The 24,626-nt window shown below is 48.4% G+C and overlaps 7 protein-coding genes across 7 annotated transcripts; 5 read left to right on the forward strand and 2 right to left on the reverse strand.

Moving 5' to 3' along the window:
- Positions 1-3,875: 3,875 nt before the first annotated feature.
- Positions 3,876-4,496, reverse strand: VFPPC_11623 (hypothetical protein; the record flags this gene model as incomplete). The annotated part of the gene is made up of 1 exon (XM_018289750.1): positions 3,876-4,496. One exon carries the CDS (start codon positions 4,494-4,496, stop codon positions 3,876-3,878), a length of 621 nt encoding a protein of 206 aa, XP_018146118.1.
- Positions 4,497-7,930: 3,434 nt separating this feature from the next.
- Positions 7,931-8,362, forward strand: VFPPC_15940 (hypothetical protein; the record flags this gene model as incomplete). Its single annotated transcript, XM_018293693.1, has 1 exon — positions 7,931-8,362. The coding sequence occupies one exon, from the start codon at positions 7,931-7,933 to the stop codon at positions 8,360-8,362; it is 432 nt and encodes a 143-aa protein (XP_018146120.1).
- Positions 8,363-10,798: 2,436 nt separating this feature from the next.
- VFPPC_11621 (hypothetical protein) lies at positions 10,799-12,261 on the forward strand (the record flags this gene model as incomplete). The annotated part of the gene is made up of 2 exons (XM_022428768.1): positions 10,799-11,728; positions 11,962-12,261. 2 exons carry the CDS (start codon positions 10,799-10,801, stop codon positions 12,259-12,261), a joined length of 1,230 nt encoding a protein of 409 aa, XP_022284539.1.
- A 3,327-nt stretch (positions 12,262-15,588) lies between these two features.
- VFPPC_17624 (hypothetical protein) lies at positions 15,589-16,403 on the reverse strand (the record flags this gene model as incomplete). The annotated part of the gene is made up of 3 exons (XM_022429317.1): positions 15,589-15,874; positions 15,952-16,269; positions 16,339-16,403. The coding sequence occupies 3 exons, from the start codon at positions 16,401-16,403 to the stop codon at positions 15,589-15,591; spliced, it is 669 nt and encodes a 222-aa protein (XP_022285645.1).
- A 743-nt stretch (positions 16,404-17,146) lies between these two features.
- Positions 17,147-19,251, forward strand: VFPPC_11620 (hypothetical protein; the record flags this gene model as incomplete). Its single annotated transcript, XM_018289747.1, has 3 exons — positions 17,147-17,638; positions 17,694-18,339; positions 18,392-19,251. The coding sequence occupies 3 exons, from the start codon at positions 17,147-17,149 to the stop codon at positions 19,249-19,251; spliced, it is 1,998 nt and encodes a 665-aa protein (XP_018146123.1).
- A 714-nt stretch (positions 19,252-19,965) lies between these two features.
- VFPPC_17623 (hypothetical protein) lies at positions 19,966-20,319 on the forward strand (the record flags this gene model as incomplete). Its single annotated transcript, XM_022429316.1, has 1 exon — positions 19,966-20,319. The coding sequence occupies one exon, from the start codon at positions 19,966-19,968 to the stop codon at positions 20,317-20,319; it is 354 nt and encodes a 117-aa protein (XP_022285646.1).
- An 847-nt stretch (positions 20,320-21,166) lies between these two features.
- On the forward strand, positions 21,167-23,179 carry VFPPC_11619 (hypothetical protein; the record flags this gene model as incomplete). Its single annotated transcript, XM_018289746.1, has 1 exon — positions 21,167-23,179. The coding sequence occupies one exon, from the start codon at positions 21,167-21,169 to the stop codon at positions 23,177-23,179; it is 2,013 nt and encodes a 670-aa protein (XP_018146124.1).
- Positions 23,180-24,626: the final 1,447 nt, after the last annotated feature.

Here is a 24,626-nt window from a genome sequence, read left to right on the forward strand (position 1 = left end):
AAGTGGGATCCAAGTAATCCGTAATCAGTACCTGAACCTCAGCTGGTAATTCGGCCCAAGGTAGATGGGACTGCCTGCAACACATGCTGTAAGACATGACTCAAAAAATAGAGTTCGGAAAGCGGAGTGTAATTAATAGAATAATCGACTTCGTCAATGAGACTGTACTCCCATGTCTTGATGGGTTGCTGGACAGTTTAGGACTTATTCGAACTGAAGCTGCCACATCCGAGATCCTGGATCCAAACTTTTGGATACAAGGTTTAAGATCTATTATCTCGAATCTCCCACCAACCTCAGCGTTGTGTTTGCCCTGGGTGGTGATGTATCAGTTTGGCAACAACCAACAGCTGTACAAGAACTCGTTTCAGGAAATTTTACGGCAAAGTATGTAGCCTTGTTGAGAATGGAACAGCCGTGTCGATCAAGACTACACAGGCATATATCAGAGATAGATGATGCAATGCCACGTAATTTTGCAACTCTTGTGTCGCGCTACATATAACGTCTAGAGACTGTCCGCCGTACTTTACCTTCCAGGCTGTCACGATATCTGTTCTAATATCTACAATAATCCAGAGAGTAATCGCGTCACAAAAAGGTGGTGGAGTACCCCAGATTTAGTCCTCATGTTCCCATTGTTTCGGATAGTTAAGGACGTGTCTTTCAAGGCGTGACGGGAACCGAAAGATACCTGATCTTACGTTGCGTAATCTTCGGGTGTTTTTTGAATAGCCGAAGGGTACGATTGTTCCTGAAAAAGCGTTAGTGAACTCGCCTTGACAAGGAGCGCGAATACCATACAACTTGTTCGGCGGATGGCGGAAACGCCGAGTTTCTAGCTGAGGTGTAAGTGAAGAAGCGATGTTTTCGCCGTATGACAATATGTAAGTCTGCGTCATAGCGGTGGCAAATCCCATTCCCTTTTTTCATCAAATTTTCCATGGCTCTTCTAAAATTGTCATTTGTTCTGTCTCTTTTTTGTACATGTTCACCTTCTTTCAACATCTCGAAGTATGGTATTGTTGGCCACCGTTTGGCGAGTCCCCGGCAATGTAAGTTACTTGCTGGCCAAGCAATCTTCTGCGCTGCTAAAGTGGATGTTCATTGCCTTGATATGTAGGTAAGCCAACAGTAATTACAGTGTCGGCTTCCATGAACAAATCAACAAGAGAAAAAAAAGAAACTTAAAAACGGGATCCTGTATGTCAAATCAAAATTTTCAAATCCTGGCATAACATTCATGGAGATGCCTATTTTTAGAAGGTACGAAACCTAGTACTAGAATGTCATGCCTTCACAAGAAGAAGCACATTGGCCACATTAATCGGATGAGAAACTGAAAGTTCAGAGCGCTATGTTTCAATAGCTTATTCCCAGAATGGCCAGCACCATGATCAATTATCAAACTAACGAGCGTACCTGGGTGAGGCAGCTGCGACATACGGCCAAAACTCAAGCTCTGCTTGGTGCCCAAAATATGCATGTAGAAAATCCGTACTGGCAGGAAATGTAATTTCCTTCTTCGTCAAGCGGCCAATTACTCTTTCCCATTGTAGGAGTGGCAGCAATGGTAAAGCAAAAAATTTTGCATTCGGTTGCAAGAGACTGCGGAGGCAAGACTTTTTAAACTACGACTTATGGGAGTCGCAAAACCAAGGTGCTTACATGACATAGCGCTATTGGTCATCAAGTTTAAGGTGAAGTCTGGCGGATCATTTAAGCATCACTTGCTTGAAAAGGTCGTTTACATCTCGCTGCAAGTTCTTGACTCAGTCAGACTCTGGAGGATTCTGCAAGTCCGAATGCTGTCTCGACTTGTCACGTTTCCATTGACGGACAATAAGGAAAACCGTGATCATGTAGAGAATGGCGGTCACAGCGAAGCAGAAAACCCACTGAAAAGGGACGAGCCTGATCTTCAGCTGAGCCACTCCAAGAGCTCCGGACAGAAAGCTGAGGAAATACGTCATGGTGTAATCCTGTTTTCAGTTAGGCTGCCGGTTAATTCACGATGCATGGAAAGGGCAAACCTGATACTCCAACGTAAAGAAAACCCCACAAGCCAATATCCCCCAGATAGATATTTGGCCCACTGCTAGGCATGCGGTAGAAGTCGGGTTTGGAATAATTATCCCACCATTCCAGTACATGGCAACGACGGTCCATGACAGAGGACCTGACAGAACAGCTGCATGAAGCAGCCGCCAGCATAGAGAGTGGCGGAAGTAGAGCAGACACAAGTTGATAAGGTTCAGTGCTAAGACAATCTCAGCCAATATGAAGAGTGAGTTGACGAATAAGATAACAAATGCAAAATGAAACACATTGTTGAGGATGAAATGGCCGTCTATCATCCCAATGCCTATAGGTGACGTTTTATACAAGTCATGGGCTACATGGACGAGTTGGAAAACGAAGAGGCCGGCCCTGCGAGGTGTGTAAGACGAACATTCCAAAAACGATTTTAAAATAGAATACAAACCAGAATACGTCCCCTAGAATGTGATCCAAAGTGAAAAGTGACGGATGGAGGTAGCTTATTTCCCATAACTTGTCGTGAAAGTAGACAGAGACAACAGCAGACGAGATCCAAGTGGCGAGGGTCGCTGTTTGTCTTAGAATGCCCAAGGCTTGGGTATGTACTCCCACAAGCATACGAGCTTTACATGTTAACATATTCAGTATCACGCATCCACATCACAAGTCTGGGCACCTACATTTTTCACTTTCCATGATGGGACGAATAGCAATGAGGATGAACCAAAGTTAAACCCGCTCCGAGTATGTGGTGAAGTGTAAAACGAATAAAGTGAGAATGACAGAAATTTTTTGTGGAAAAGAATCGACTCTGTAAATATATATCTGCCTCGTGGGTGGGGGCCATTCGGCGGCTGCTAGGTAGGTGGCTGGGTGCAGCTGAACGCAACATGCCCCTATTTTGCAACCATGCCAATAACCCTAGGCGCCTAGTCAGGTAGTAGATGTCTCCTTACAAGTGATACCCTCCAATCGTATTTGATTACTTCGACACCCTCTCATTATTTCTAAAATTGAACTTCCCCTTACAAGATTGTGGCTGGATGGCAGAAGCGGTTATCATAACCCATTGGAGTTTGCTTCACCAATCACTAGCGTTGCCTACGATAACAATTCCTTGAGGATGCAAAACAGCAAAGCGGCTATTAAATATAGAATTCACACCGAACAGATGATGGTCCCACAACTGGCCGCCTTGACGTAGAGAACCACGATGGCAGAATCTCAGACTGAATTCCGTCGAGGCTTCCCTGTGACAACCCCTGCAGTAATGGTTTTGTCGTTAGAATTTGGCCCTGGGTTATGACTGTGCTCCTCTTTTGGTGTATTCCAAGGAGTGCATGGAGTGGTTGGCGTGGTGGGCGGTTTCGGGGTCTCAGCAGTGTCGCATTCTTCCACATCCTCATCCCAGTCAGTGAAGCCCAAGAGAGTCAACATCAACTCATTATCCAGGCTCAATCGCTTTACCTCGGCGGCAACTTCTTTAAACGCTGCTTGAAAGTACCTCAAGTCGCCATACACAGCTCTCAGTGATGTGCCAGTGGTCTCCAAATGCAGTCTGCAGTTGCTGAGCTGCACTCGGAGGACCGTCTCGTCCAAGCTGTTTGACATGATGGCTACGCTTATTGTTGGCCTACCAAAACAGGAGGGAGTATCGGGTTTGTTGTGCTATTTATCTTCTCGTAGAACTTCTACAAAATGGCGTGGAGTTAATCCGCTTGACTAAATGAGCAGCCAGTAGAGTTCGCGACTCCGAGCTATTCGCCGAGCAGCATTGGAAAATCTATAATTAACAGCGCATCAAAAATAACCTAAGTGTACAAAACAAGGAGTACCTATGACTGTGCAAGCCTGGCTGAGCGCCTCAACTGCTCTGGGCGAGGCACACCCCTCTTTCTTTTTTTAGGTTCTTCTTCTAGCCAAGGGGCTGCATCAATCACATCTGGCCCGGCGCTTACACAGACGGGCTCATTAAATCCAGAGATTCTATCGTATGGAAGGGGGGTGGTAACGCGAATTTCCACATCACCCGAACCAGGTAGATTGTGGATCGCCCTTGGGCTTCGTGGCCCATGAATAGAAACAGTTTCAGTTCGGAGTGTCGCCCCATGCAAGATGTCGTCCCTGATGACTGCGTACATGTTCTTGTCAATCTTAATGACAACATGAGAATCTTCTTCCTTTGGTACCCAAAGAGTATTCCAGATTTCTGGGAAGTATGTCTCCCCAAAGAAAGGCTGGAGATGAAATCGCATTTGCCAATGCAAGTCTTCGCCCGGGGTGCATGGGACAGACTGGAGTTCGCGATTGAGAGAGCTAAACCATTCATCTATCATGCCTGACTGGTCGGAATATCCCTCAAAGGAGTTTTGCGGATGCTCCACGCATTTGAACTCCACGAATATGCCCTCAATGGGTTGGTCATATAGCGTGCTTAGCTGACAAGAGATCGTCATCTTGGATGGGTTTATTTGAGGGAGCCTGAGGGAATCAGTAGAGGCAATGCAGTGGTGGTATGAATCAGGTTTTCACTCGGCTCCTCAGCCTTCTTATATCCCCTTGATTCGTTGGTACACATTTGAAAACTCAACTCCTGGAATCTGGTTCTATGTTTCCTTCAAATCTGTCACCGGGACCAACACAAGAACTTGAAAATGAGAACTAGGGCCCGCGAATCAAGGCTGAGAAAGATGGTAACTTGCCATTGACACTGAAGTGTATAAATTTTCGAGGCTTTCTGTTGGTGCAGCGCTGAGCCACCGGGCACACCGATGCCAGTTCTCTTTGTCGACGTCCGTGTCCATACTTGTGCGCTTCCCCAAGCAGGCATCCTTGCACGCAGACACGCACACTCCCTGCCCATTGAGCCTTAACCAAGAAACATCAGACAAGCTGACCACGGAGCCGAGTGAGCGTTCTCACATTGGAACAGGAGGATGAGAACAGGCTGAGTTTGGCAAGAGCATGGTTGGCATGGACCCAAATCTGTTGGCAAACATGAAGGAGTGTGCAATACGTCGCACAAACACAGATCCTTCATCTTAATTCGAAGAGTAGCCAATCTGGGAGTGGTGATTCCTGATTCGACCAATCATAACCTGGACATCCTTCAAGGTTAGTTTAGTTCGTGCCTCAGCCAAAGGACTGGCCAATGAGGGCTCTGCCTTCGAAGATCTGATTGGCAGATGCCAGCTATTCCAAAATGTAATTGGCTGAACCAGACAGTCGGGCCGCTCGATGCAACCTCATAAGTTTTCTCTTTCCTCCCCCCCTCCCCCCCCTTCCCCGGCCGCCCGTTTGCGTACCTAAACGCAATACTCAAATGGCATGAAGATACATAAAACGAGGCAGATTTCACATTGTGGCCGGATGCGCCCGGCGAGTGATGACCTTCTCCCAATTGGTCAATGTACCATCTGCGAACCGTCAATTGTAGTTCGGCTTGGTAGAATCGGCCGATGTAACATTCATTTACCCGTATTTGCGATCGTCAGACTGTGAATGATTGGCGTTGCAAGAAAGCCGATCTTTGCCGCATAGTGGGGTCCTGCAGGCAACAAGCATGGGACATAGTCCATTGGCTGGCCGAGCCGCCCATGGCGTTGCCGCCTGGCATATCGGACTTATGGGCATCCCAGCCACACCTCCATCCAGCTTGCGATCCTTCCCCTTTTGGTCTTGACCCTGCTGGCAAAGGTCTGCCACCCGGCCCCGAAGAAGTACAGGGATACACAGTGCAGAACAAGGCCGTAGGGCTGCAGGACCCAGTTGAATATATGTCCAAGTCCAAGTCATCCAGATGGACCTCAATCATTTAGCCTGTGGCCTGTCCCAAGCTACCCGGATCCTTTTTGGTGTAGAAACCGGCATTCAATAGTTTGACCATTCAACGTCGTAGGCCATCAATATGAAGCGACAGCACAAGGGGTTTATTTTAAGTACGCCAGTCTGAACCACACCGGATATACTGTAGATGCAGTCACATAGCAGAATAAGGAAGTTACCCCAATAGTTCCTCATGTTAAGAACCGATGCGCCTGGTAGCTTGTGATCCAATCGTATACACCTGCACCGCTCATTGGACGGTGCGGACTGGGCGACCGATGAAATGGTGTGGCAGACATCCTCTGAAGCCAGGCAGTCATGGCTTTGCCGCGCGGCTTAGCAAGTGTACGAAAAAAAAACAAAAGCGGGTCACAAAAGTTAGTCCAGTTTAGAGACCAGACCACACAGTTCATCGCAATTAGGCCGATTAACATGAATCATCGTCCTTACCACAGTTGGGTGGCAGGGTAAGGCTGAGCGAATCGCAAAAATGCAGAAGGTATCACTGCATTTCTCCAGGCAGTTAGGTGGTATCACCTGCAAGGTTGCATTGTTAGCTTCATATTGCTACTTGCGAGAGCTCCACGATCGTAAAATTGTTTTGAGTAAGCTCTGACCAAGACATAGGTACGTGTGACGTTGACAGGGCGCTGGAGGCTTCATCACCAATAGCGTAGGACCACAATATGCCTCAAACATCCCTGTAATGCACCGCCCTAACGTAATTGGCTGAACCAAACCGTCGGGCCGTCCCGTGTAACCACATGAGTTGTCTCTTTCCTCCACTAAACCCCCCTGTTCGCTCTGGCTTTTGGCTCGCTTGAGTATCGAGCGGACTCGCTGTGAGTAGCGGTTCATGGTTAGCAAACAGACGGACTTCGGCCGAATGTGAGCCACGGTGAGATTGGTGGATACGTGGAGCGGAGCCAAAATTGATGACTCATTTCCAATTGGCCATCATAATCGGCCTTGTGAGAGACATATGAGCAGAGGGATAGCTCAAGGGTGGAGGAAGGTGTATTTAACCGTGACGCAGGGAAGATGCGACCGTTAAAGCGTCCCAACCCGCTTAAAATAATATGCTCTTGTCAAAATGTACCTCACCAGAACGGTAAGGTCTCCGTTCTGGCTTGACATGGGTGGCATCTGGTGAATCGGACGAGGCCCCTAACTTGATGGGTGACATAGCCGCCCAGTGTGTAGAAGGTTGGGTTTGACCATTCCCAAACTGCACAGCCCCTAAGTAACACTGGAAGGCAGGTTGTGCGATATGCCACTGGAGTTGCGGAGCCCGGATGAGTCTGAACTGTAGCCCAGGACTTTATCCAATGGGCTGGCTTCCCACCGCCAATGATTTCGCAATACATTACCTGATACCGGTACCATTAGGCATGATGGAACGGAACGGCGAAGATTTGTGCATCTTCAACATCGCTATCTTGTTGTCCGGTACAGCCAGCCGAAGACCGAAGTGTCCGATTATCGAAATTGGAAATCTCCAAGAACAAATGCTACCTGGTTTGCTGGCGATGTGATGGGGGCGCTGGAGCGATCATCGCGTGGCATGATCGATCATCTTCATTCATCCGTCCGCCAGTCAGGGGTTTACCGACGCAGGAGACCAGTTCGGACGGCTGTTGGCAATCAAAGCCCAGAAGTGGCGAGTCACCAACCAAGAACGGTCCAAACATCCGGACAAATTCCGGTAAACCGGCTTCAGCCGTTGGCGTTCCACACTCGTTTATTCTTAAGGCACTGGTAATTCAATTTATCCGGTGCACTTCTGTCGAGCGCCGAGTGACAGGACTACAACTTTGATTTTCACAGCCCCACTCCATATTTAAGCAACGGCATGGATCCGACACTCTAGCGAAGTCTTGCGGCTGTGTTCTCCAGGATCTAGTCGGGGATAACGGAACCGGCACTGACGTGGAAGTCAAAACTTGGACCGGTCCCTCGTGAAGCCACACTGCATGTCGCCGAATACGGACAAATATGGAATTAGCCTTGTGGACTTCTAATTGTTGTGATTGGTACAAGGAGTACATATCCGCCTTCCCGAGTCATGCACGTCTCCCCAGGTGTTTGGCGCGTCGTCATGGGATGCCATATCCGCGGATGCCGCCATGTTCATCACCAGAATTGGTTAGAGGGGTGTGGATCGGAATTGCCCCTTGTGCAAATAAGCCACTTGATCAAACTCAATGAACTACCAACTATTTGCCAGTTTCGAGATTACCTGTCCCTGTCACTGTTGCAAGTCCTTCTTCCAAATGATTTAGGCAGCGATGTGACAACACCTGCTGGTTTGCATATGTTAATGTTTCCACGACTCCCGGTTTGCCAATCAGAGGGAATGCAAAGCGAGAATCCCTGTCTCGGCGACCTACCGGCGTCACTCCTGATACAACTCGACACGTTGGAAAGGGCTTCCTCATGTTCTCTGATCATCAAGGTAAATTTCCCAGTTTTTGCGACTCCTCGCATGACTGATTGAGGGGCTGCGCATGCAATACTTGTTGGTTCGCTCTCAGAGTACTATTGCAAAACTGACCAGAGATGACCCCGGTGTTGAAAGTTGCAAAGCTACATTTATAGGTCAGAGGCTCCCTATAATGGTCTAAGTGACGCATCTGTAGCACAATGAACCAAAAGTGCCGCAACCAAAATCACAAATGAATAATGGGGAACTCGCAGCCTCTGTTGTGAATACTCTGCATGCTTATTCGCACCTAATAAAGGACAGCCTTATTAGCGACACGATTTTCCTGCAGCCAAATCGTCATCCATCCGCTCTTTTCAGTTCCCAATCAGCACAAATATATTGGCATCTACAGTTCAGTCCCCATTGGAATCAGCCACATTCCCCTGATTTCGCATCTTTTGGTCATTCTACGATCCACCTATATATTATTCTGGAAATATTGTGAAAATGTGTTTCTTTGAGCAAACCGTTTGGTCTTGTGGTTATTGGAGATGGGGAGCGTTTCGCGGCCGCTGCTATAAGGAGCATCTAATAGGTGAAACCTGTGGGCTGAAACTTGTATATGAAGCCAGGTACAGAACAATGCCTTGTGGCCTTTGTAGCAGCATCGCCAAAAAATCTCACATGTTGGCAAAAAAGGCTGCAGCCGTCGACAGGTGGCAAAAACAACGGCTTTATCCTGCCACGGTTGAGAGAACCCAGGGGGAGATAACTACCCTACAGAAACAAATACTGAGGCTGGTCCAACGGCACAAGGCTATGGCTGGGGGGGAAGAGGGGGGGGGGGGGGGGACAACAGGGTTCGGTAACAAATTTACCCGTTCGTGAGGTCGAGCAACTTCGCAAGGCAAATGCACTATTAAGCAAGTAGCGCAGGGCTGGAAGAGCGCGCTTACGTCAAGGCGGCAGCATGCTATTGCTGAGGGACAAGCTCTTCACGATCAGAATGGCGTGGAAGAGCAGATAAGGCAATAAGAACGCCGAACAAGGGGCCAGACACCGAGAGATGAAACGAAGATTCGGCAATGTGGTGTCTGCGGCAAGCCTGGTCATATTGCACGAATTGTCAGATTGATGTGGGGGCATTTAATGAAGACAGCAGCAATGAAAATTAATTGATTCCCTGTGTTGTGGTTGTTTTTTTATGTAATGTTTACCAGTAGGTGGTTTGGGGTGGTCCGCTCGCTATGCACCCACGTTATGCCTACCAGCAATTTGCAGTTTGGGCAATGGCTCATTTCATGACTGCTTTCAATCCTTTGAAGGCATTTGGAGCAACGCCACCACTGCGCAATGTCGTCGTGGTCGGCAGTCGATGCCATATTTCTCGCATCCCCCCTCCTCCGTACGTTTTCCTTGTGTGCTCGGCTCAGATGGCGGCGCAACGCATCAAAACGATCAAAAGGGGCTGCATTACGCTTACAATGTTCGTAGTCGCAGAAGTAGACGCCATAGCGCCGACATGTGAGGTGGCTGAGGTGTACACGCTGATAATGTTGACTCAGTCCAATGTGCGTATCGAATGCTTCAGCAACGCAGTTTGGGTAAAGACAGACCAGGGGTATCTCACTTTCGCTGTTCAGCTCTGTGGAAAATCCTATGCAATTTTAGCCCGAACGAACGATTGAAGGGGAACTACCAAGGAATAATGGACTTGCCTTGTGCTGTGGTAGGTACCATTTCTCCCATATTCATCTTCGATTGGGGACTTCTTCGTCTTGTGTGGCGGACAGCCCCGCGGGGCCTACAGCGAGTTTTTGAACTCGTGGAGAGATGGCTCTTCTCCGCTTCATGTGGTGTGGTGTAGTGTTGGTGGTGGTTGTGGCTCGCAAGACGACACAGCGTACGACGCATGGCTGCTAGCATTCGGGACGGTACCTCGCAAGATTGTGCCTTACGAGGAGAAATGCAGGCCTGAAAGAGCCGGAGGTTGTGTGGGCTATGTGCTTGTAGACGCAGATTGCACCCTGGCGTAACGAAAATAGCAGCATTTGCAAAATCTGACGATACTGGGGAAGTCTTTTTGTATTAGACATCGAGCACCCATTCTTACTGGACAGTCCTGACCTAGGGGTGTGTAGAGTTTTAGTAGACTCCATCACCAATCGTCCTCAGTATTGCCATTTTTATCGCTGGCGGTACCAACAGCCTACCGCCTTGGCCCAGCCTTGTCTCCAGGATAGGTGAGGCGGTTAATTGCGTTCTGTCATTCGCCCAGCTTCTTGGCATGGAAACTTCATGAATAGTTGGGCCGCGGATCTATTATATTTGAAGCACAGTTGCTAATCAAAATTCATGAGGTGACCTGGTGACGAAGGCAAGAAATCTCCCATATTGCTCAACCATTAACACGTTCGAGATCTATTGCTCTTTCTCGTTTTTATTTCATCCTACGCAGCACCAATATATTTACCAAGACGGTTTTGGGGTTCCCCAAGTTCGGACAACATGCTGCTACAGTCATTTCCACAGTTTCCCCGTCTGCCGCCCGAGCTTCGCTGCTATATTTGGCGCCTGGCTCTCCAACAACCCCGTGTACATCGTCTGCGTATCGCCAACGACCCCGAGAAACCTTTCGCACTCCAGCCAACCGAAACACTCCCTCGCTCCACAATCTCCACCCGGACCATTCTTGCAACATGCAAAGAGTCCCGAATAGAGGCATTGCGCGCAGTGCCGCACATCCTGCCTCTTGGAGACTCTATGTTACATTTCAATGGTTCTGAGGATGTTTTCTGTCTTGTGAAGGTGAATCTAGATGTGCTTGACGCGGCGAATATGGCGTTTTCGAAGTACAGTGCTCCTGAGCTAGGTGACGGGAATGGGACAAGTGGTACTGATACACCGGACGGTCTGGATTGGGTTCAGCGCGTGACTAAGCTGGCATTGGAGGTACGAAACACATCTTTTTATCGCGACCTTGGTTTCACCTTGGCTGGCGATGTAATCCGAAACCATGTACCAAGGCTTATGGCTGCATTTCCAAAACTGAAATTCTTTTTCTTGGTGACCTTGCCGTCGCCAGATGATATGACGACGGTAAAATGTCCTGGTGATCTCCTGGCAGCTTATATGCCTAGCGAGACAGAACAAGATGAGGACGAAGACGACGAAGAAAATGATGACGACGATGAAGACATTGAAGATGGTGAGGATGAGGATCTCTATGGTAGTGACTGGATTCGAGGTGAGGGCGGTATCAGTGACTGGTACCGCTGGGTACCACGTCGTACCAAATGGGACTATTCAAATGAGATAGTAAAAGCACACTTTGACGAAGTGATATCGAGTCAGGGGGGTCTCCATGCCGCATTGACGCGTCCTGACGACACACTAGGTTTATCAATGAAGGAGAGGCAGGTGCTGAGATCGGTGCAGGTTCGTGTGATGATACATTTTAGGGAGGGCGTCGAGCCACCGCACGAGCTCTAGTAACTTGAGTGAAATTATCGCTTCTTTTCGCTACAGAAATGGTCATATAGTATATGCTGCAGCGTATATATGATGGTGCGACTGTTGCCCAGTACTGAGTCGAAGGAACAAAGCAATAGCGCCGAAATTCCAAGGCATATGTCAGGACTTCTCAGCCTATTACTCTTCTCGTGCACCAGATGAACAGTGTAGTTGATCAAAATGGCAACTTGCACTCGACACTTGGTCTGGAGCAGACACAGTATAATGATATTTGCAACTTTTACCCACGACTACAAGAAAGATTGGCCTTTGGGCTGAAGGGTCCATTTGTGGCAGCGTGCATGGCGAACATCCCGTCAAATATTTTCTTTACTTTAATGGCCACTGACAGCACGATGGTGTGGATCTTCCTGGGATCAGAGGAGCTGGACGTATTTGCAGGTGCCTGCGGCGAAAGAGGTAAGCGGCTAACAACGCACGACATTGCCGCCCAATAGGGAGACGATTCTCCACATTTGATCTGTCCATATTTATCCCTGCCTTGGCTTGGTCTCGGATCTGCACTCTGGTCGCCCGGTCAAGCCGCCAAAAGGTTCTGCATGTCATGCTTGAACGACTCTGGGATTGGCGACCAGTGAGGGATGCCTTAACAAGGTCAAACCAAGAGTTTGAACTAAGGCTGCTGCCTCTGAAAATTCCTCCTTCCACTTTAGGCAGCCAGGTTACAACGCCTACTTTGTTCCAACTAACAAGATCATGGATACGAGCATCCCTGTTTGTCCAGAATTATAATTTTGGCGCGCGCTTCAGCAAGCATATGATGTAATATGTGACATAAATTCACGAAGAGGGCATTACAGTACAGACTTGGGTTAACAGTCATACTTGGTTGTGCCAGGCCCCACCAGATTCCCGACACACCCTTTGTCTCAAAATGTCAACGAGTACTGGTACTTTGACGACACCGTAGTCCCTAGACTTCTCCCAGCCAATCGACAACAGCCATTTCACGCCCACCCACAGGTTTGAACAAACCAGCATGCCCCACTCTCCGGCTTGCATCAAGAGGAGCCTCCATCGAGACCCCAGTCATTTTTCTCCTGCGGGAACCGGCGGCCGCCAATATGTGCATCTCAAACTCTATTCTAATTGGTAAATTTACGACAAAAGGCTGCCCAGTTTCAACTTTTATCTGTGCTTGGGGTGGTTCCAATAGGAATAAGATGGTTGCAGGGATAACCTAATGCATCTTTCAATTAGCAATTGACAATCTCTACCAACCTGTCCTCCTAGCGTGTCATCCTGACAGCTTGAAGAGCGGCATCAGGGCATCATAACAGTCGCATCGTGATCGACACATTGTGCCTGCACCCGCTTTGTCTTGCAGAAAGCGGCGCTATTGCAAACAAGCTATCGGCAGGATAAGCTAGCATGATTTTAGCCGCCGGGCGTCAGCACCCTCCATCATGCACCACCTCCACCCCGCTAATTCAGTTGACGACAAGGAATTTTATCCCTGTAGCACGCCTTTCTCGTGAATGAAGTACGAAGCAGCCTTTTGTGTCACCTGGCCGTTCGGAAGGCAAGTTTTCTGACACATTCACACAGACGGCTGCAACGCAGGCGGGTGTGAACACTGCCCCTTTACCCACGCGTTTTGTTGGCAAGTTTAGGGCCTACAGACTGTAAGTCACTTCGCCCGTGTGCTGAGAGTGGCACAAGGAACATGCGGATCATACGATCCGATTGACGAATCGGATGGCTCCGAAGCCAACAATGACAGCCGCCTGGCTCGCCAGTGGTCTAACGGTTGCGCTGTGTAATCAATCGTCCTTGTGCATTTGATCTGGCACATGAATGTATCAAGGGCTAGTGACTAATTGGTGGCCAGTCAGGTTGTAAAGTCATCATATGCCATTACATATTGCAAATGTATTTATTGTCGAAACTAACAATAGACAATATAATACAAAGTATCTGCGCCTAACTACGATCATGTGTGGTGAATATTCAATGTACCCCTACTTTTACCCGTGGCTGGAAACTAATGAGAGCATACAGAAACGAATGAGCTTTGTGGTGAATGTCCATTTCAGGCTCAATGCATGACCCCCTGCATGCTGACTGGATCGGAAATGACATGGTCAACTGGCTTGACATTCTTGCAGGCAAGCTACGGACAGGCTGTCTTGGGCATGCTTTGCCGCCCGGGTGCACCAGTCCCCAGTGACAAAATAATCTACTCCTGCAACAAATCCCTGTCATGGGGTTCGGTGGCGGGTCTGCACTCATCACCACGCAGCCCCCAAAAGAGGTACAAGAAAGTTGAGTTGGTAGTGCGACATGGCGTAAGGCTTGGAAGCCGGGGCGTGACATGAAGGCCACTTTCACAAGACAATACTAAAGAAGATGTCCAATGCTCGGCCCATCACTCAGAACCACGGAGCCGGACCAATAGGAGAGTCTGGTAAACATGAAAAACTTGTATATGGAGTCAAGTACAGAATAGAACCTGGTGATATCTGCAAGAGCATTGTTGGAAAGACTCGATTAATGGCCAAAAGGCGCCCGCAGATGTTCACAGATGGCTAGGACCACGGCTTTACCCGGCAACTGTTGAAAAAACGGAGGTGGAGATAGCTATCTTACGGAGACAACTATCAAGACTATTCCAGTCACACAAATTTATAGATAGAGGAGAGAAGAGCGTTATTCAGTAACAGCTCCATTCAATGGCACTATTGGCACTTTTAGAACATTGCGTTGTTAGGTAGGACTGAAAGAATCCGTTTAGGCGGACAGCTTATATCTAACAAAACATTATGTAAACTTATGTTTATTGAGCTCACATATAAGACGTACAATAATGAACTCGTATGTAATAATCTCCGATTGGTGTTGAGACCAAGATGACAAGGCCAAATTATGCACGGCAATAGCACAGGGACGCGTTTTGAAGGAGCAGAGGGACAAAATGTCGAGAACATGCTTTTGCGCGGAAGCTAGACAAAGAGCTGTACAACTAAGAAAGGGGCATTTGCGTTATGTGCATGATAGGCAATAGGTTGAGTTGTAGGCTATGGGTATGAATGGTGATGTTTTGGTAATCGTAACAGGTGCGAGGATTCTAGACTGATAGCCTGGATGAGAATGCATCAGACCTCTCCATACGCACATTTTCTTTCGATCGTCCGAAAGCGTCATCGTGGACATGTTGCTTGGGTACGATGTTTCGGAAATGGCTGAGTCTACTAGTTCTGATGTTTTCTTTTCCTGTGTCTTGGATGTTTGAAGGCTCACTTTCCGTGTCAACAATCCCTGCTAGAGCTGGTGGATCGTGCGGCTTGCAACGTTCTTGTTTCTACGTTCGATCAGCCTCTGTTGTCGTACAAGGGTATTGAAGTTCTACTTACTGGTAACTTACAGCTTGGACAATCGCCAAGCTCATGCTTGCTCTCAATTCTTCGAAGGCATTTGGGACAACGCCACCACTGCAAATGATCGTCAACGTGGCCAGCAATCAAAGCACTCTTGCTCCAATCCCCCTTTTTGGGTATGGATTCCTTGTGCGCTGCCCTTAAATGGCTTCGCAGCCCATCAAGACGTTCAAAGGGACTTGATCTGCGGTCACAATCGTCGTAATCGCAGAAGAACTTCCCCTTACTTCGATGACGACGCTGACTCAGGTGCGTACGCACATAATGTTGATTGAGTGCAATGTCCGTATCGAATGGCTCGGCATCGCAATTTGAGTAAAGGCAGACCATTGGAGACTCTCCGCAATGTTGGGATCTGTGTAGAATATTCGTCAGTCTAATCATTTATCAAGGAGGGCTGCTAATGCAAGCGACTTGCGGTGTACTCATATGCCTCTCATGTCCGCTTGCCTGAAAGTCATTGTCCATGGCCAACTTCTCATTATTGTGCGGCATACTTTCTACCAAAGAAATGGACATTTTTTTTTTGTTTGCGTGTGGTGGCGTATGACAGTAGTGGATTGGTAAACGAGGTGGGTTGAATCCCTGGCTAATGGCCCGTGACCAATTGCGTACAAAGCTTTTCGCAAAGGTGAAGGGGTTGTTCCTCCATGCTGAGGGTGAAAGTCCTGGACTGCAATGCATTCACTTTTGACAAACCGGAAACGCTGCGGAATATGTGTGTTTGCATAATAAGAAGCAAAGGGGGGCTTGCCAATAAGCGATACTGGGTGGCGAGGCTTGATGCAACCATTTACGCAATCGCACCAGGACAAAAACAAACCAGGCGATCTGGCCACCGAATCGAAAGGTGCTTGGGGACGACAGCCGCCCGACATGCATGCCTGGTGCATGAAGTACGTATACATCAATGCATGAACGGCTTCAGAAGTACCGACCCGCGAGATTGTCAGGCAAGAAGGTCGACGTGCGTGGCATCGCAAGGTCACAGAGCCGAGCATCCCTGCTTGTGAGAAGGGCGCCTGATCAACTCGGCGGACAAGGTTGCTCACAAGATTTTGGCTCGCGCTTCATCAAGGCAGTTGATGTGATATGTCACAATTTCAAAGAATTGAACATGTCAAAAGACCACAATGCTCCAGGCCCCACAGATTTCCGATACCCTTGTCACTAAATGTCAGCTGGTACATCGACAGCGCCATAGTTTGTAGACTTCCAGGCAACCAGGTAACAGTCCTTGCATGTCCACCCACTTATCTAAACAACCACTTAGGAATACCACGCCCTATCTCCAACTTGGTTGCGGGTTGCTGGTACAACCATCGAGAGGAGCCTGCACCGTGATCCTCGTAATTTTTCCGCTGCAACAACTGGCGAGCCCCAAGAGTCGACTTGAGTCTGCAGACCTAAACAAATCCAAGATATAGGGCTGGTAAAGCTCTACATTAGCCTCATTTGCCTGGTAGACACTCTAAAGTCAATTGGCCAACACTGTTAGTACTCCATCCGTTTTTGCTGCAATTCCGCGGGTCTTTTGCCCTTCTCTAAGCCGGCCTCGCCATATGAGCCACGCTGGGTGTCACAAAGTCGATAATCGTGACGGTCGCGACTTGGTGGTAACAAAGGCGAAAATCGTCCTGGGACAGGCTGCATTTGTTAAACCGACATTGATACCCTACATCTACGACGGGATTATGAACCCCTAATGAGTAATCGCACAAAGTTGACTTGTACTGGTGGGAAGTATAGTCCGATGGTTACAATCTTTTCTGGCCTGATCAAATAAATTTGAAGAACGTCTGCCTCTGTTCGGGTCAACAAAGTCACTTCCGCCTCCTACAAATTTCCTATTGCACATCTCCATCTTGCCGTTATCGATATGGTTCCCGAGCTAAGTGGATGTACCACTACTTGTAACGTTTTGTTTTCCGAGACAAACACAAGTATGGAAACTACAAAATGTCCATTTAGCAGCCTCATTGAGTGCGTCAATCGTCACAGAAAAGAGTTCGAAACTGTGAAAACACCGCTTGCAGAACATGAAGCAAAAATTGCTAAAGTCAGACTTGACTTCAAACACGCCCGGAGCAGTCTCTTACATGCCGAGAGCCAGAACCCCGATCCTGAGGGTGGCGACGAGAGAATTCTAGAACTAGCTATGGAGTGTGGTCGAGAGCTCGAAAAACTGGATTACAATTTTAAAGCTGCTCGCGAACTAGAGGAAATGCAGTACGCGCGGGCAACTGCCCCAATTCGCAAAGCACTTTGCATAGAGGTAGTCCAGCTTCTTGGAGTCGCTCTCGTAAGGGAGTGTTTACAACACCTGGATGAAGCACAAGACAACCAGCAACAGGAGCGGTTCACTCCAGAACGCGACATAGCACTACAAGGACAACCAACCCAAAGTCATGCAGCGAATCTTTCCAAATCATTATCTGTAAGGCTCGAGTGTCTTGAAGTAAACGAGGAGGCTACAAAGCTGATGTGATCAGAGGAAACGGAGAGCAGTTGACAGGCATATCAAAATTCCGTCGAAGCGCAACAAGCTAGCAGCACAACAATCTCGCAAAGTCGATGGCGAACCAATTAAGCTGAGACAGGCGATCTTACGTCCCGCTCGAAACCGTAACCGTCAATCCGAGAGACACGCCAGGGCCAGCAACGGAGCGAGCGCCGATCGGCATCATGAATCCTTGAAACCGATGGTTCCAGGTAGAATCTATCGGACATTCTACAAGTCATGGTGCCTCGCACTCCTTCTGCCTACACAGAATCTTGAAGCTGTCGGTGTACCGGAGACCATGGAAACTCTCGGCCTTACGAAGAACATTCCTGAATGCTACGTGTACGACTCTGAATCCCAAACCTTTTCGTGGCAAAGGTTGTACGAAGACGGCGGAGAGTTGGAGTCCAAAAGATCATATCCTGTTATGTACTTCGATGGCGCAGAATTCCCTGGTAGAGCCAGTGTCGGCTGGGTCGAAGCAGACAACCTTCAAGAATACGACATGACCGGCCCTCGAGGTCTCACCGAACACCACAAACAAGCGGAGTTATATCTGGAACAAATGAAATCAAGCCACTTGGATCAGAATTCCCCTTTGCGAGAACGGGATTCGCAATTCTCGTTCGACAGTCGTGAGCTGCTTAAAATCCATTACAAATGGGACCGTGCTAATCGATTCAGTAGCTCAGAACAATGAAGCAACGCATCGGCAGCGATCGTCCTCGCATGAGTTAGCGGTGGTTGAGGGGCATGCCGCAATGGAACAGGACCAGGCAAGCACAAGCACTGGTGAGGTGATTGATGGCGTCTCAACAGCCAAGCAAGCGGCTCGAGATATTCATGAAGATTCAAACAGTTCCCCCATCACCGGGGACCGAATCTCTTTAGATCGAGAGACCACTCATGAGGTTGACGAACATTTGCACTATAATTCCATGCCGGGGTCCCCTGGCTACGAACCGGATACGGCCCACGCTGTATCTGCGTCTGGAGGGTCGCCGGGGATCTGTCGAGTTAGCGATAACAGCCCGAGAGGCTTTTCTCCCAGATATTCTGACCAAGAGTTCCAGTCGGATGGAGTCATTCTAGTTCGAAATGGAATTGGAAACGAGCTGGCTCGATTACCACCCACAACGGCCCATTCATCATTTAGGATACAGCCGGCCCCATTGAATTCCGACCTTGTTAGACAGACGACAGGACTTAAAGGCTCTATTGCCTCAGAAACGGCCACTCCAAGCCACCAGCAAATGCTAGGGCGATTTCCACCCCCACCTACAAATTGTGCTCCGGGAGAGACGTCTGATCTGCGTTTGCCTCCCATTCAGAATGTTTGGGCAAGCATGCTTCCAATGCACCCTCAATTGTCATCATGCCCTGCCCCTGCGCCAGTCCCAGCGGCAATCACTAAGGCTCACTACCAGACCAGTGCTCATCCTGTCTATCGAAAACTGCTTCCCCATAGCAGCTTTTCCGGTCGTCGAGTTCTTGCGTCGACACACGGATGGCCGCGACCCAAAGCCGAACATGTTTTTCAAAGATAACTTATATCACTGCGTTTTATGCCCCTACGAGAAAAAGAACAGTTTCGGCAGGGTTAAGGTTCTCAGAAAGCATCTTGTGGAAAAGCATTCTCGCCCGAGGCGAGCGAGGTGATGCGGCTTGCATAGTAGTTTGGAGCTGGTTATATGGATCTCGAGTACAGCAGTGCAAGTTGCTCTGTAATGCAAAATGCGTAGAGACAGCGCTATTGACAGACTGTTGCCGACAGACGCAGTGCTGCGATGTCAACGCAATTGCTTCTCAAGGTCATCACTGGCACAGCCAGGTAACAAGACTTAAGCAATCGGAGGGTCACAAAGCCGGGCATCCCAAAAGGCCTGAATACTTCGGCTGACAATGCTGGTCGCATGATTTTGGCGCGCGCTTCATCAAGCAGCTGGTGTGATATGTCACATAAATTTCACAAGAATGGGACAAGCTAGAAAACCAGGGTCAACGTTGCAGGCCCCATTGGTTTTCGGATGCCCTTGTCACAAATGTCAATGGGTGTCCCGTGGAAGAAGGGTCATATCGCGACACCATCCTGCCATAATTTCCAAGGCCACACTGGTACCAAATCTGGCGACCGGCCATAAAAGCCATTGGGCCTCACGTAATCATGGTGTGTGAGGACAAGGTACTCGGCTCCGGCTCAGATTAGTATTTAAAGAAGGCTGAACTGCTTCTCAAATTTGTTACCTCAATCATCTAGAAATATGCCTTCCATTGATGTCCCCCCAAATGTGATAAGAGTGACGAAAGGTAACCGTCGAATGCCTTGCTTTACAACTCATAGTAACGAGGAGAGACTAAGCTTGGAGAAACTTGGTCGGGAATATAAGCTTGCAAATCGAGTAGCACATAGCCGAGAGTTACATGGGCATGGGCTTGCAGCTTTGCTAAAAAATGTTCAAGGTGCAGTCGAGGCCTCCAGCTCGAATTTAGAAATATTAGCTCGAGAAGACAATGCAATTCTCGAGCTTTCAGAAAAACACAAAGCAGAAATACAGCAGCAAAAGGATGACTGGGAAGAGACCGCTAGAAAGGCATTGAATAATCCCAAATCGTGAGAGAAGTCTGGTGGCAGCAGGTGCAGTCTGGTGGCAGCAATCTGTGGGCAGAAGTCTTTGGACAGATGTCTGTGGAATGCAGTCTGGTGACAGCAGTCCGTGGGCAGATGTCTTTGGGCAGCAATCTGTGGGCACATGTCTTTGGACAGAAGCCTGTGGACAACAGTACGTGGGCAGCAATCTGTGGGCAGATGTCTTTGGACAGCAATCTGTGGGAGAAGCCTGTGGGCAGATGTCTTTGGACAGAAGCCTGTGGACTGGAGTCTGGTGGCAGCAGTCTGTGGGCAGAAGTCTGTGGGCAGCAATCTGTGGGCAGATGTCTGTGGGCAGATCTCTTTGGACAGAAGCCTGTGGACTGGAGTCTGGTGGCAGCAGTCTGTGGGCAGCAATCTGTGGGCACATGTCTTTGGACAGAAGCCTGTGGACTGGAGTCTGGTGGCAGCAGTCTGTGGGCAGCAATCTGTGGGCAGCAATCTGTGGGCACATGTCTTTGGACAGAAGCCTGTGGACTGGAGTCTGGTGGCAGCAGTCTGTGGGCAGCAATCTGTGGGCACATGTCTTTGGACAGAAGCCTGTGGACTGGAGTCTGGTGGCAGCAGTCTGTGGGCAGAAGTCTGATCTTGTAACAGAATCTAGTTCCAAGTTCCAAGTAATAAGTTCCAATTAACAACGTCCAAGTAACAAATAGCAGGTAACAAGAAAACGACTCTTTCCCGAACCTTAGATTTAACCACACTACGACAAGCTGCCAAGGCAAAGTAGATGAGAGTCATGTTGAACGATTCAACATATTTTTTGCTTGCACCGTTTCAAAGCTCAGAGCATAGAGAGAACAGTCGCAGCAATCATGGAATGTTTTGTTGGAAACGCCCAAATTCAATTGGAAAAGTTCACTTTCCCGTTTTCTCGCGAAAAGACACAATCTGCCATTAATTATCTGGCGAAAATTTTCGAAGAAAATTGCGATCCTGCCGCTAATCAGATTCCAGTCTGTGTCTCCAGAAGTGAACTCGATCGAATTCTCGAGCATTCCCATGTTCACCACGACGCACTCACCCAACAACGGCAACCCTACCCCCAGCTGCACCCTGCCACAACTGTACGATGTCTTCAGGGCAGGCAGCGTTATGAAGCGGCTCTACGGGTCTTGGGGCCGCAAACATGGTGGGGCGTCAGATTGTTTTGTATTCCAAACGATTGTCGTCCAGACGTTCTACTTAAGCGCGAGATAAATGACTTGTCGTACGAGACTCCGTATTCAGATGGAGAGGTGTTTCGTCGGATATATTCTTACCAGCTGGAAGGAGAATGGGAGCTTGCGAATGACTGGCGTCTTCGCTTGACCACATATAAGAAAGACAAAGGCCTTCCAAGATTGCTCGGTATGGAAAGCATTGCCCGAAGTCTGTACGAGTTGACCAGCTACCCTGGCCTCAGGAACGGCCTGAAACTTGGGAGTATAGAGACGTATTTGGCTACGCATTGCGATGAAGAAATGTGTCACTATCTGCGTCACGTCAAGGAGGTATGGCGAACAATTACTCTGAATAATCCGGAAGTACAGCAGGCGACGGATGACGAAACAGTGCAGGCTCTTGAGCGTCTTGCCCCATCAGCTAGCCGTCACGACAGTCAAACAATCAGAGAGCTGATGCTTTCGAGAAAACTTTTCAGCACTATTTCTAGCCGTATTCTTCGGGATGAAATCGAAAAGCAGCTTTTACAAATAGGCGTCGTCATACCAAGCATTGCGACCTTCCATGAGAACATGGGGTATTTAAGCATTGGTATGTCGATACTTCGCGAAAATATAGTAGGAGATAAAATTAGGGGGACAATGGCTCAAGCCATGCAAAATACATGGCAACCACGAGAGAGCTTGATTGAACATGCAGAGGGTCAATATTACCCACTGTCCCGTCAACCCAGCTTCATTCTGGCATATCATGTTCTTTTCATATCAGCCATCAGAAACTTCCCAAGGCTATCCAAAATTGGACCCCTTCGAGAGCGTCGATTGTCGCCTGTAAAAAGCGGCATTGACGAGACATACTTGGAAAGATTCTTGACGCTTGCCCAAGCCCTAGGATTCACTTCCCATAGGCTTGAGTCCAAGCTTCGCCAGGTTTCTCCCGGCTCGCCGTCAGCCACCACCCAAGAGACTGTGCGCAAAACCCGCGAAGACAGTGTCAAGAATAGAAGCGGTCGACCATTGACCAGCTCTTATCACTTCATATCTCGATCTCTTTTCCTTCCCCAAATGCTTATAGAACCAGAGGTCAGCGGACACCCTAGCATTCTTTTTGTTCAGGCAGATTTTATGCGTTCTTTTTTCCGCGGATTTCCCAACGACTATTGTGCCATAGATGTGAATTCAACCGCCGGACAAACAGCCGAGCATGCCGAGAGTACCACAGGAGAAGATGAGGGTGAGCAACAGCAGCTTGGCGGGTGTTCACCTTCAATTGTGCCTACCGGGCCCCAACCATTCCGAACTAACCAAAGTCCACCAGGACGGCAAAGTCCGCTTGAGAAACTGCACCCGAACAATTCAGTCTTTTCTGCTGCCGCGGCAGCTTTAGGTCGCAGGCGGTTACCCCGCCAGGAATCCGAAAGCCCTCGATCCATGCTGTCACCTGTTGGGCAAGATCAGGCGGGTAGTGAAGATCCAACCATCTACCATTCACGACTCTCGTCTAATTCCGGTCTCCATCACGAGGGCTCAATCGGAACTCCAGAAACATATCATAGTTATAGAATAGGTCATCACATTGAGAACCGAGCTTCACATGGTTCGACATCAACCGGTCGTACTATTTTTTCTCCAGAGGACTTCATAGAATCCATAAGGCCAAAATAAATTATGTGATGGAAGAATCGGGCCGTTTAGATAGTTACATATTACTTATGTATCAACGCTCTTTACGTAACAAAATCACCACTATGTCTTCATATTGATGTGTCGGCGCAGGTTGGAACTACCCGGGGGCTATGACTAAGTACAGGTTAGTCCGTATTGGATGCCGAAGTAGGGTTCGGCCAGCTAGCGTTGCGGTACATGGTCTGTTTGTAGCTGAAAGAACGCAAGCATAATCACTGAACTTGAAAATAAGATCTTATCGCTTAGAATCTATGTACTTAGCTCGTGGAACTCAGCTCCTGACCCTCCAAAACCTGGATTTAAGCTCGCGATGGGCTACGTTGGACTGGACATCGTCTTGTCTGCAGCTTCCAACAGTCGCACGACGCGGCTACTTAGATCCTAGAACAGAGATCTTAATACCTGGATCTGTCGACCTAGTTCATGGAACTTAATTATAATATTTTGAAAAGCTGATGTGGCCCCTTAAAATGGCCCAAGCCCGTTGCAGCAACGTAATATCCCACGTGAGCGAGCAGGCCACACTTGGGACCTGGGGGCATTGAGTCCAGCAGCGAGACTTTATTTATTATTCACGTAGTTAACTACAAGAAATGCCTTAGGAAATATATTCGTTCACCAAAACCTATGCATAATTCGACTCTCAATCCCAGTGAGACCTTGCGTGCATGACCCTCTTCGGACTTTTAATTGCAAAAGACTTTGCCGGTTTCTCCAGCCTCTTAGTTGTAATGGCAAATGAGAGATCAGTCGGATCGTTAGTGGCGCTCCATGTGAGTGCCAGTCTTGGACTCTCGGTGGACTCAATAGGCAGTACGGCAGTTGCCGAACACATACAAAGCCAAGAAACTACAGTTCCGTTCTTAGAACTAGATTCTGTGGTTCCAGAACTTGGATTGTGAGTTTTCAGCGAGAGCCGCTATTACCCAGCCCAGCCCCTGCATGTTGGACCCTCCTCTAGCACATGTTTTAGTCTCGTTTGACTGCATTATCGCCTAGAAGCCAGGAACTAATAAACGAGATCACGAGCTTTAATTCTTTAGGTCTTGGTAATGAGCTCCAAGGACTTTTAGTCCTTAGCCAGGATATATAAGCAGCAAGAGGATGGGTTAAGGCAAGCCCCAGTAAGGGAGTATACCACATCACACAGCGACTATGAACTGTTTTTCGTGCTCCGTGTACACGAGCACCCAGCGTTTTCAAACCAAGAAACCCACTCCTCTGAAGTTACTCCACCACCCCCTGGAAGTAACCCGACCACCTACGCCGTACCCATTTCACTGCTCTAAACAAGCTCGATGTGTATGCAATCCCAACGAAGAACAAAACAACAGCCCCAACGACAATGCTGAGCTCAAGATGAATGAACTATGGAAGAACCCCCAAAGTGCCCATCTCGACAAGGCTCCCATACTCGAGATTCCAA

This window comes from Pochonia chlamydosporia, chromosome 3, assembly GCF_001653235.2.
Source record: "Pochonia chlamydosporia 170 chromosome 3, whole genome shotgun sequence".
NCBI lineage: Eukaryota > Fungi > Ascomycota > Sordariomycetes > Hypocreales > Clavicipitaceae > Pochonia > Pochonia chlamydosporia.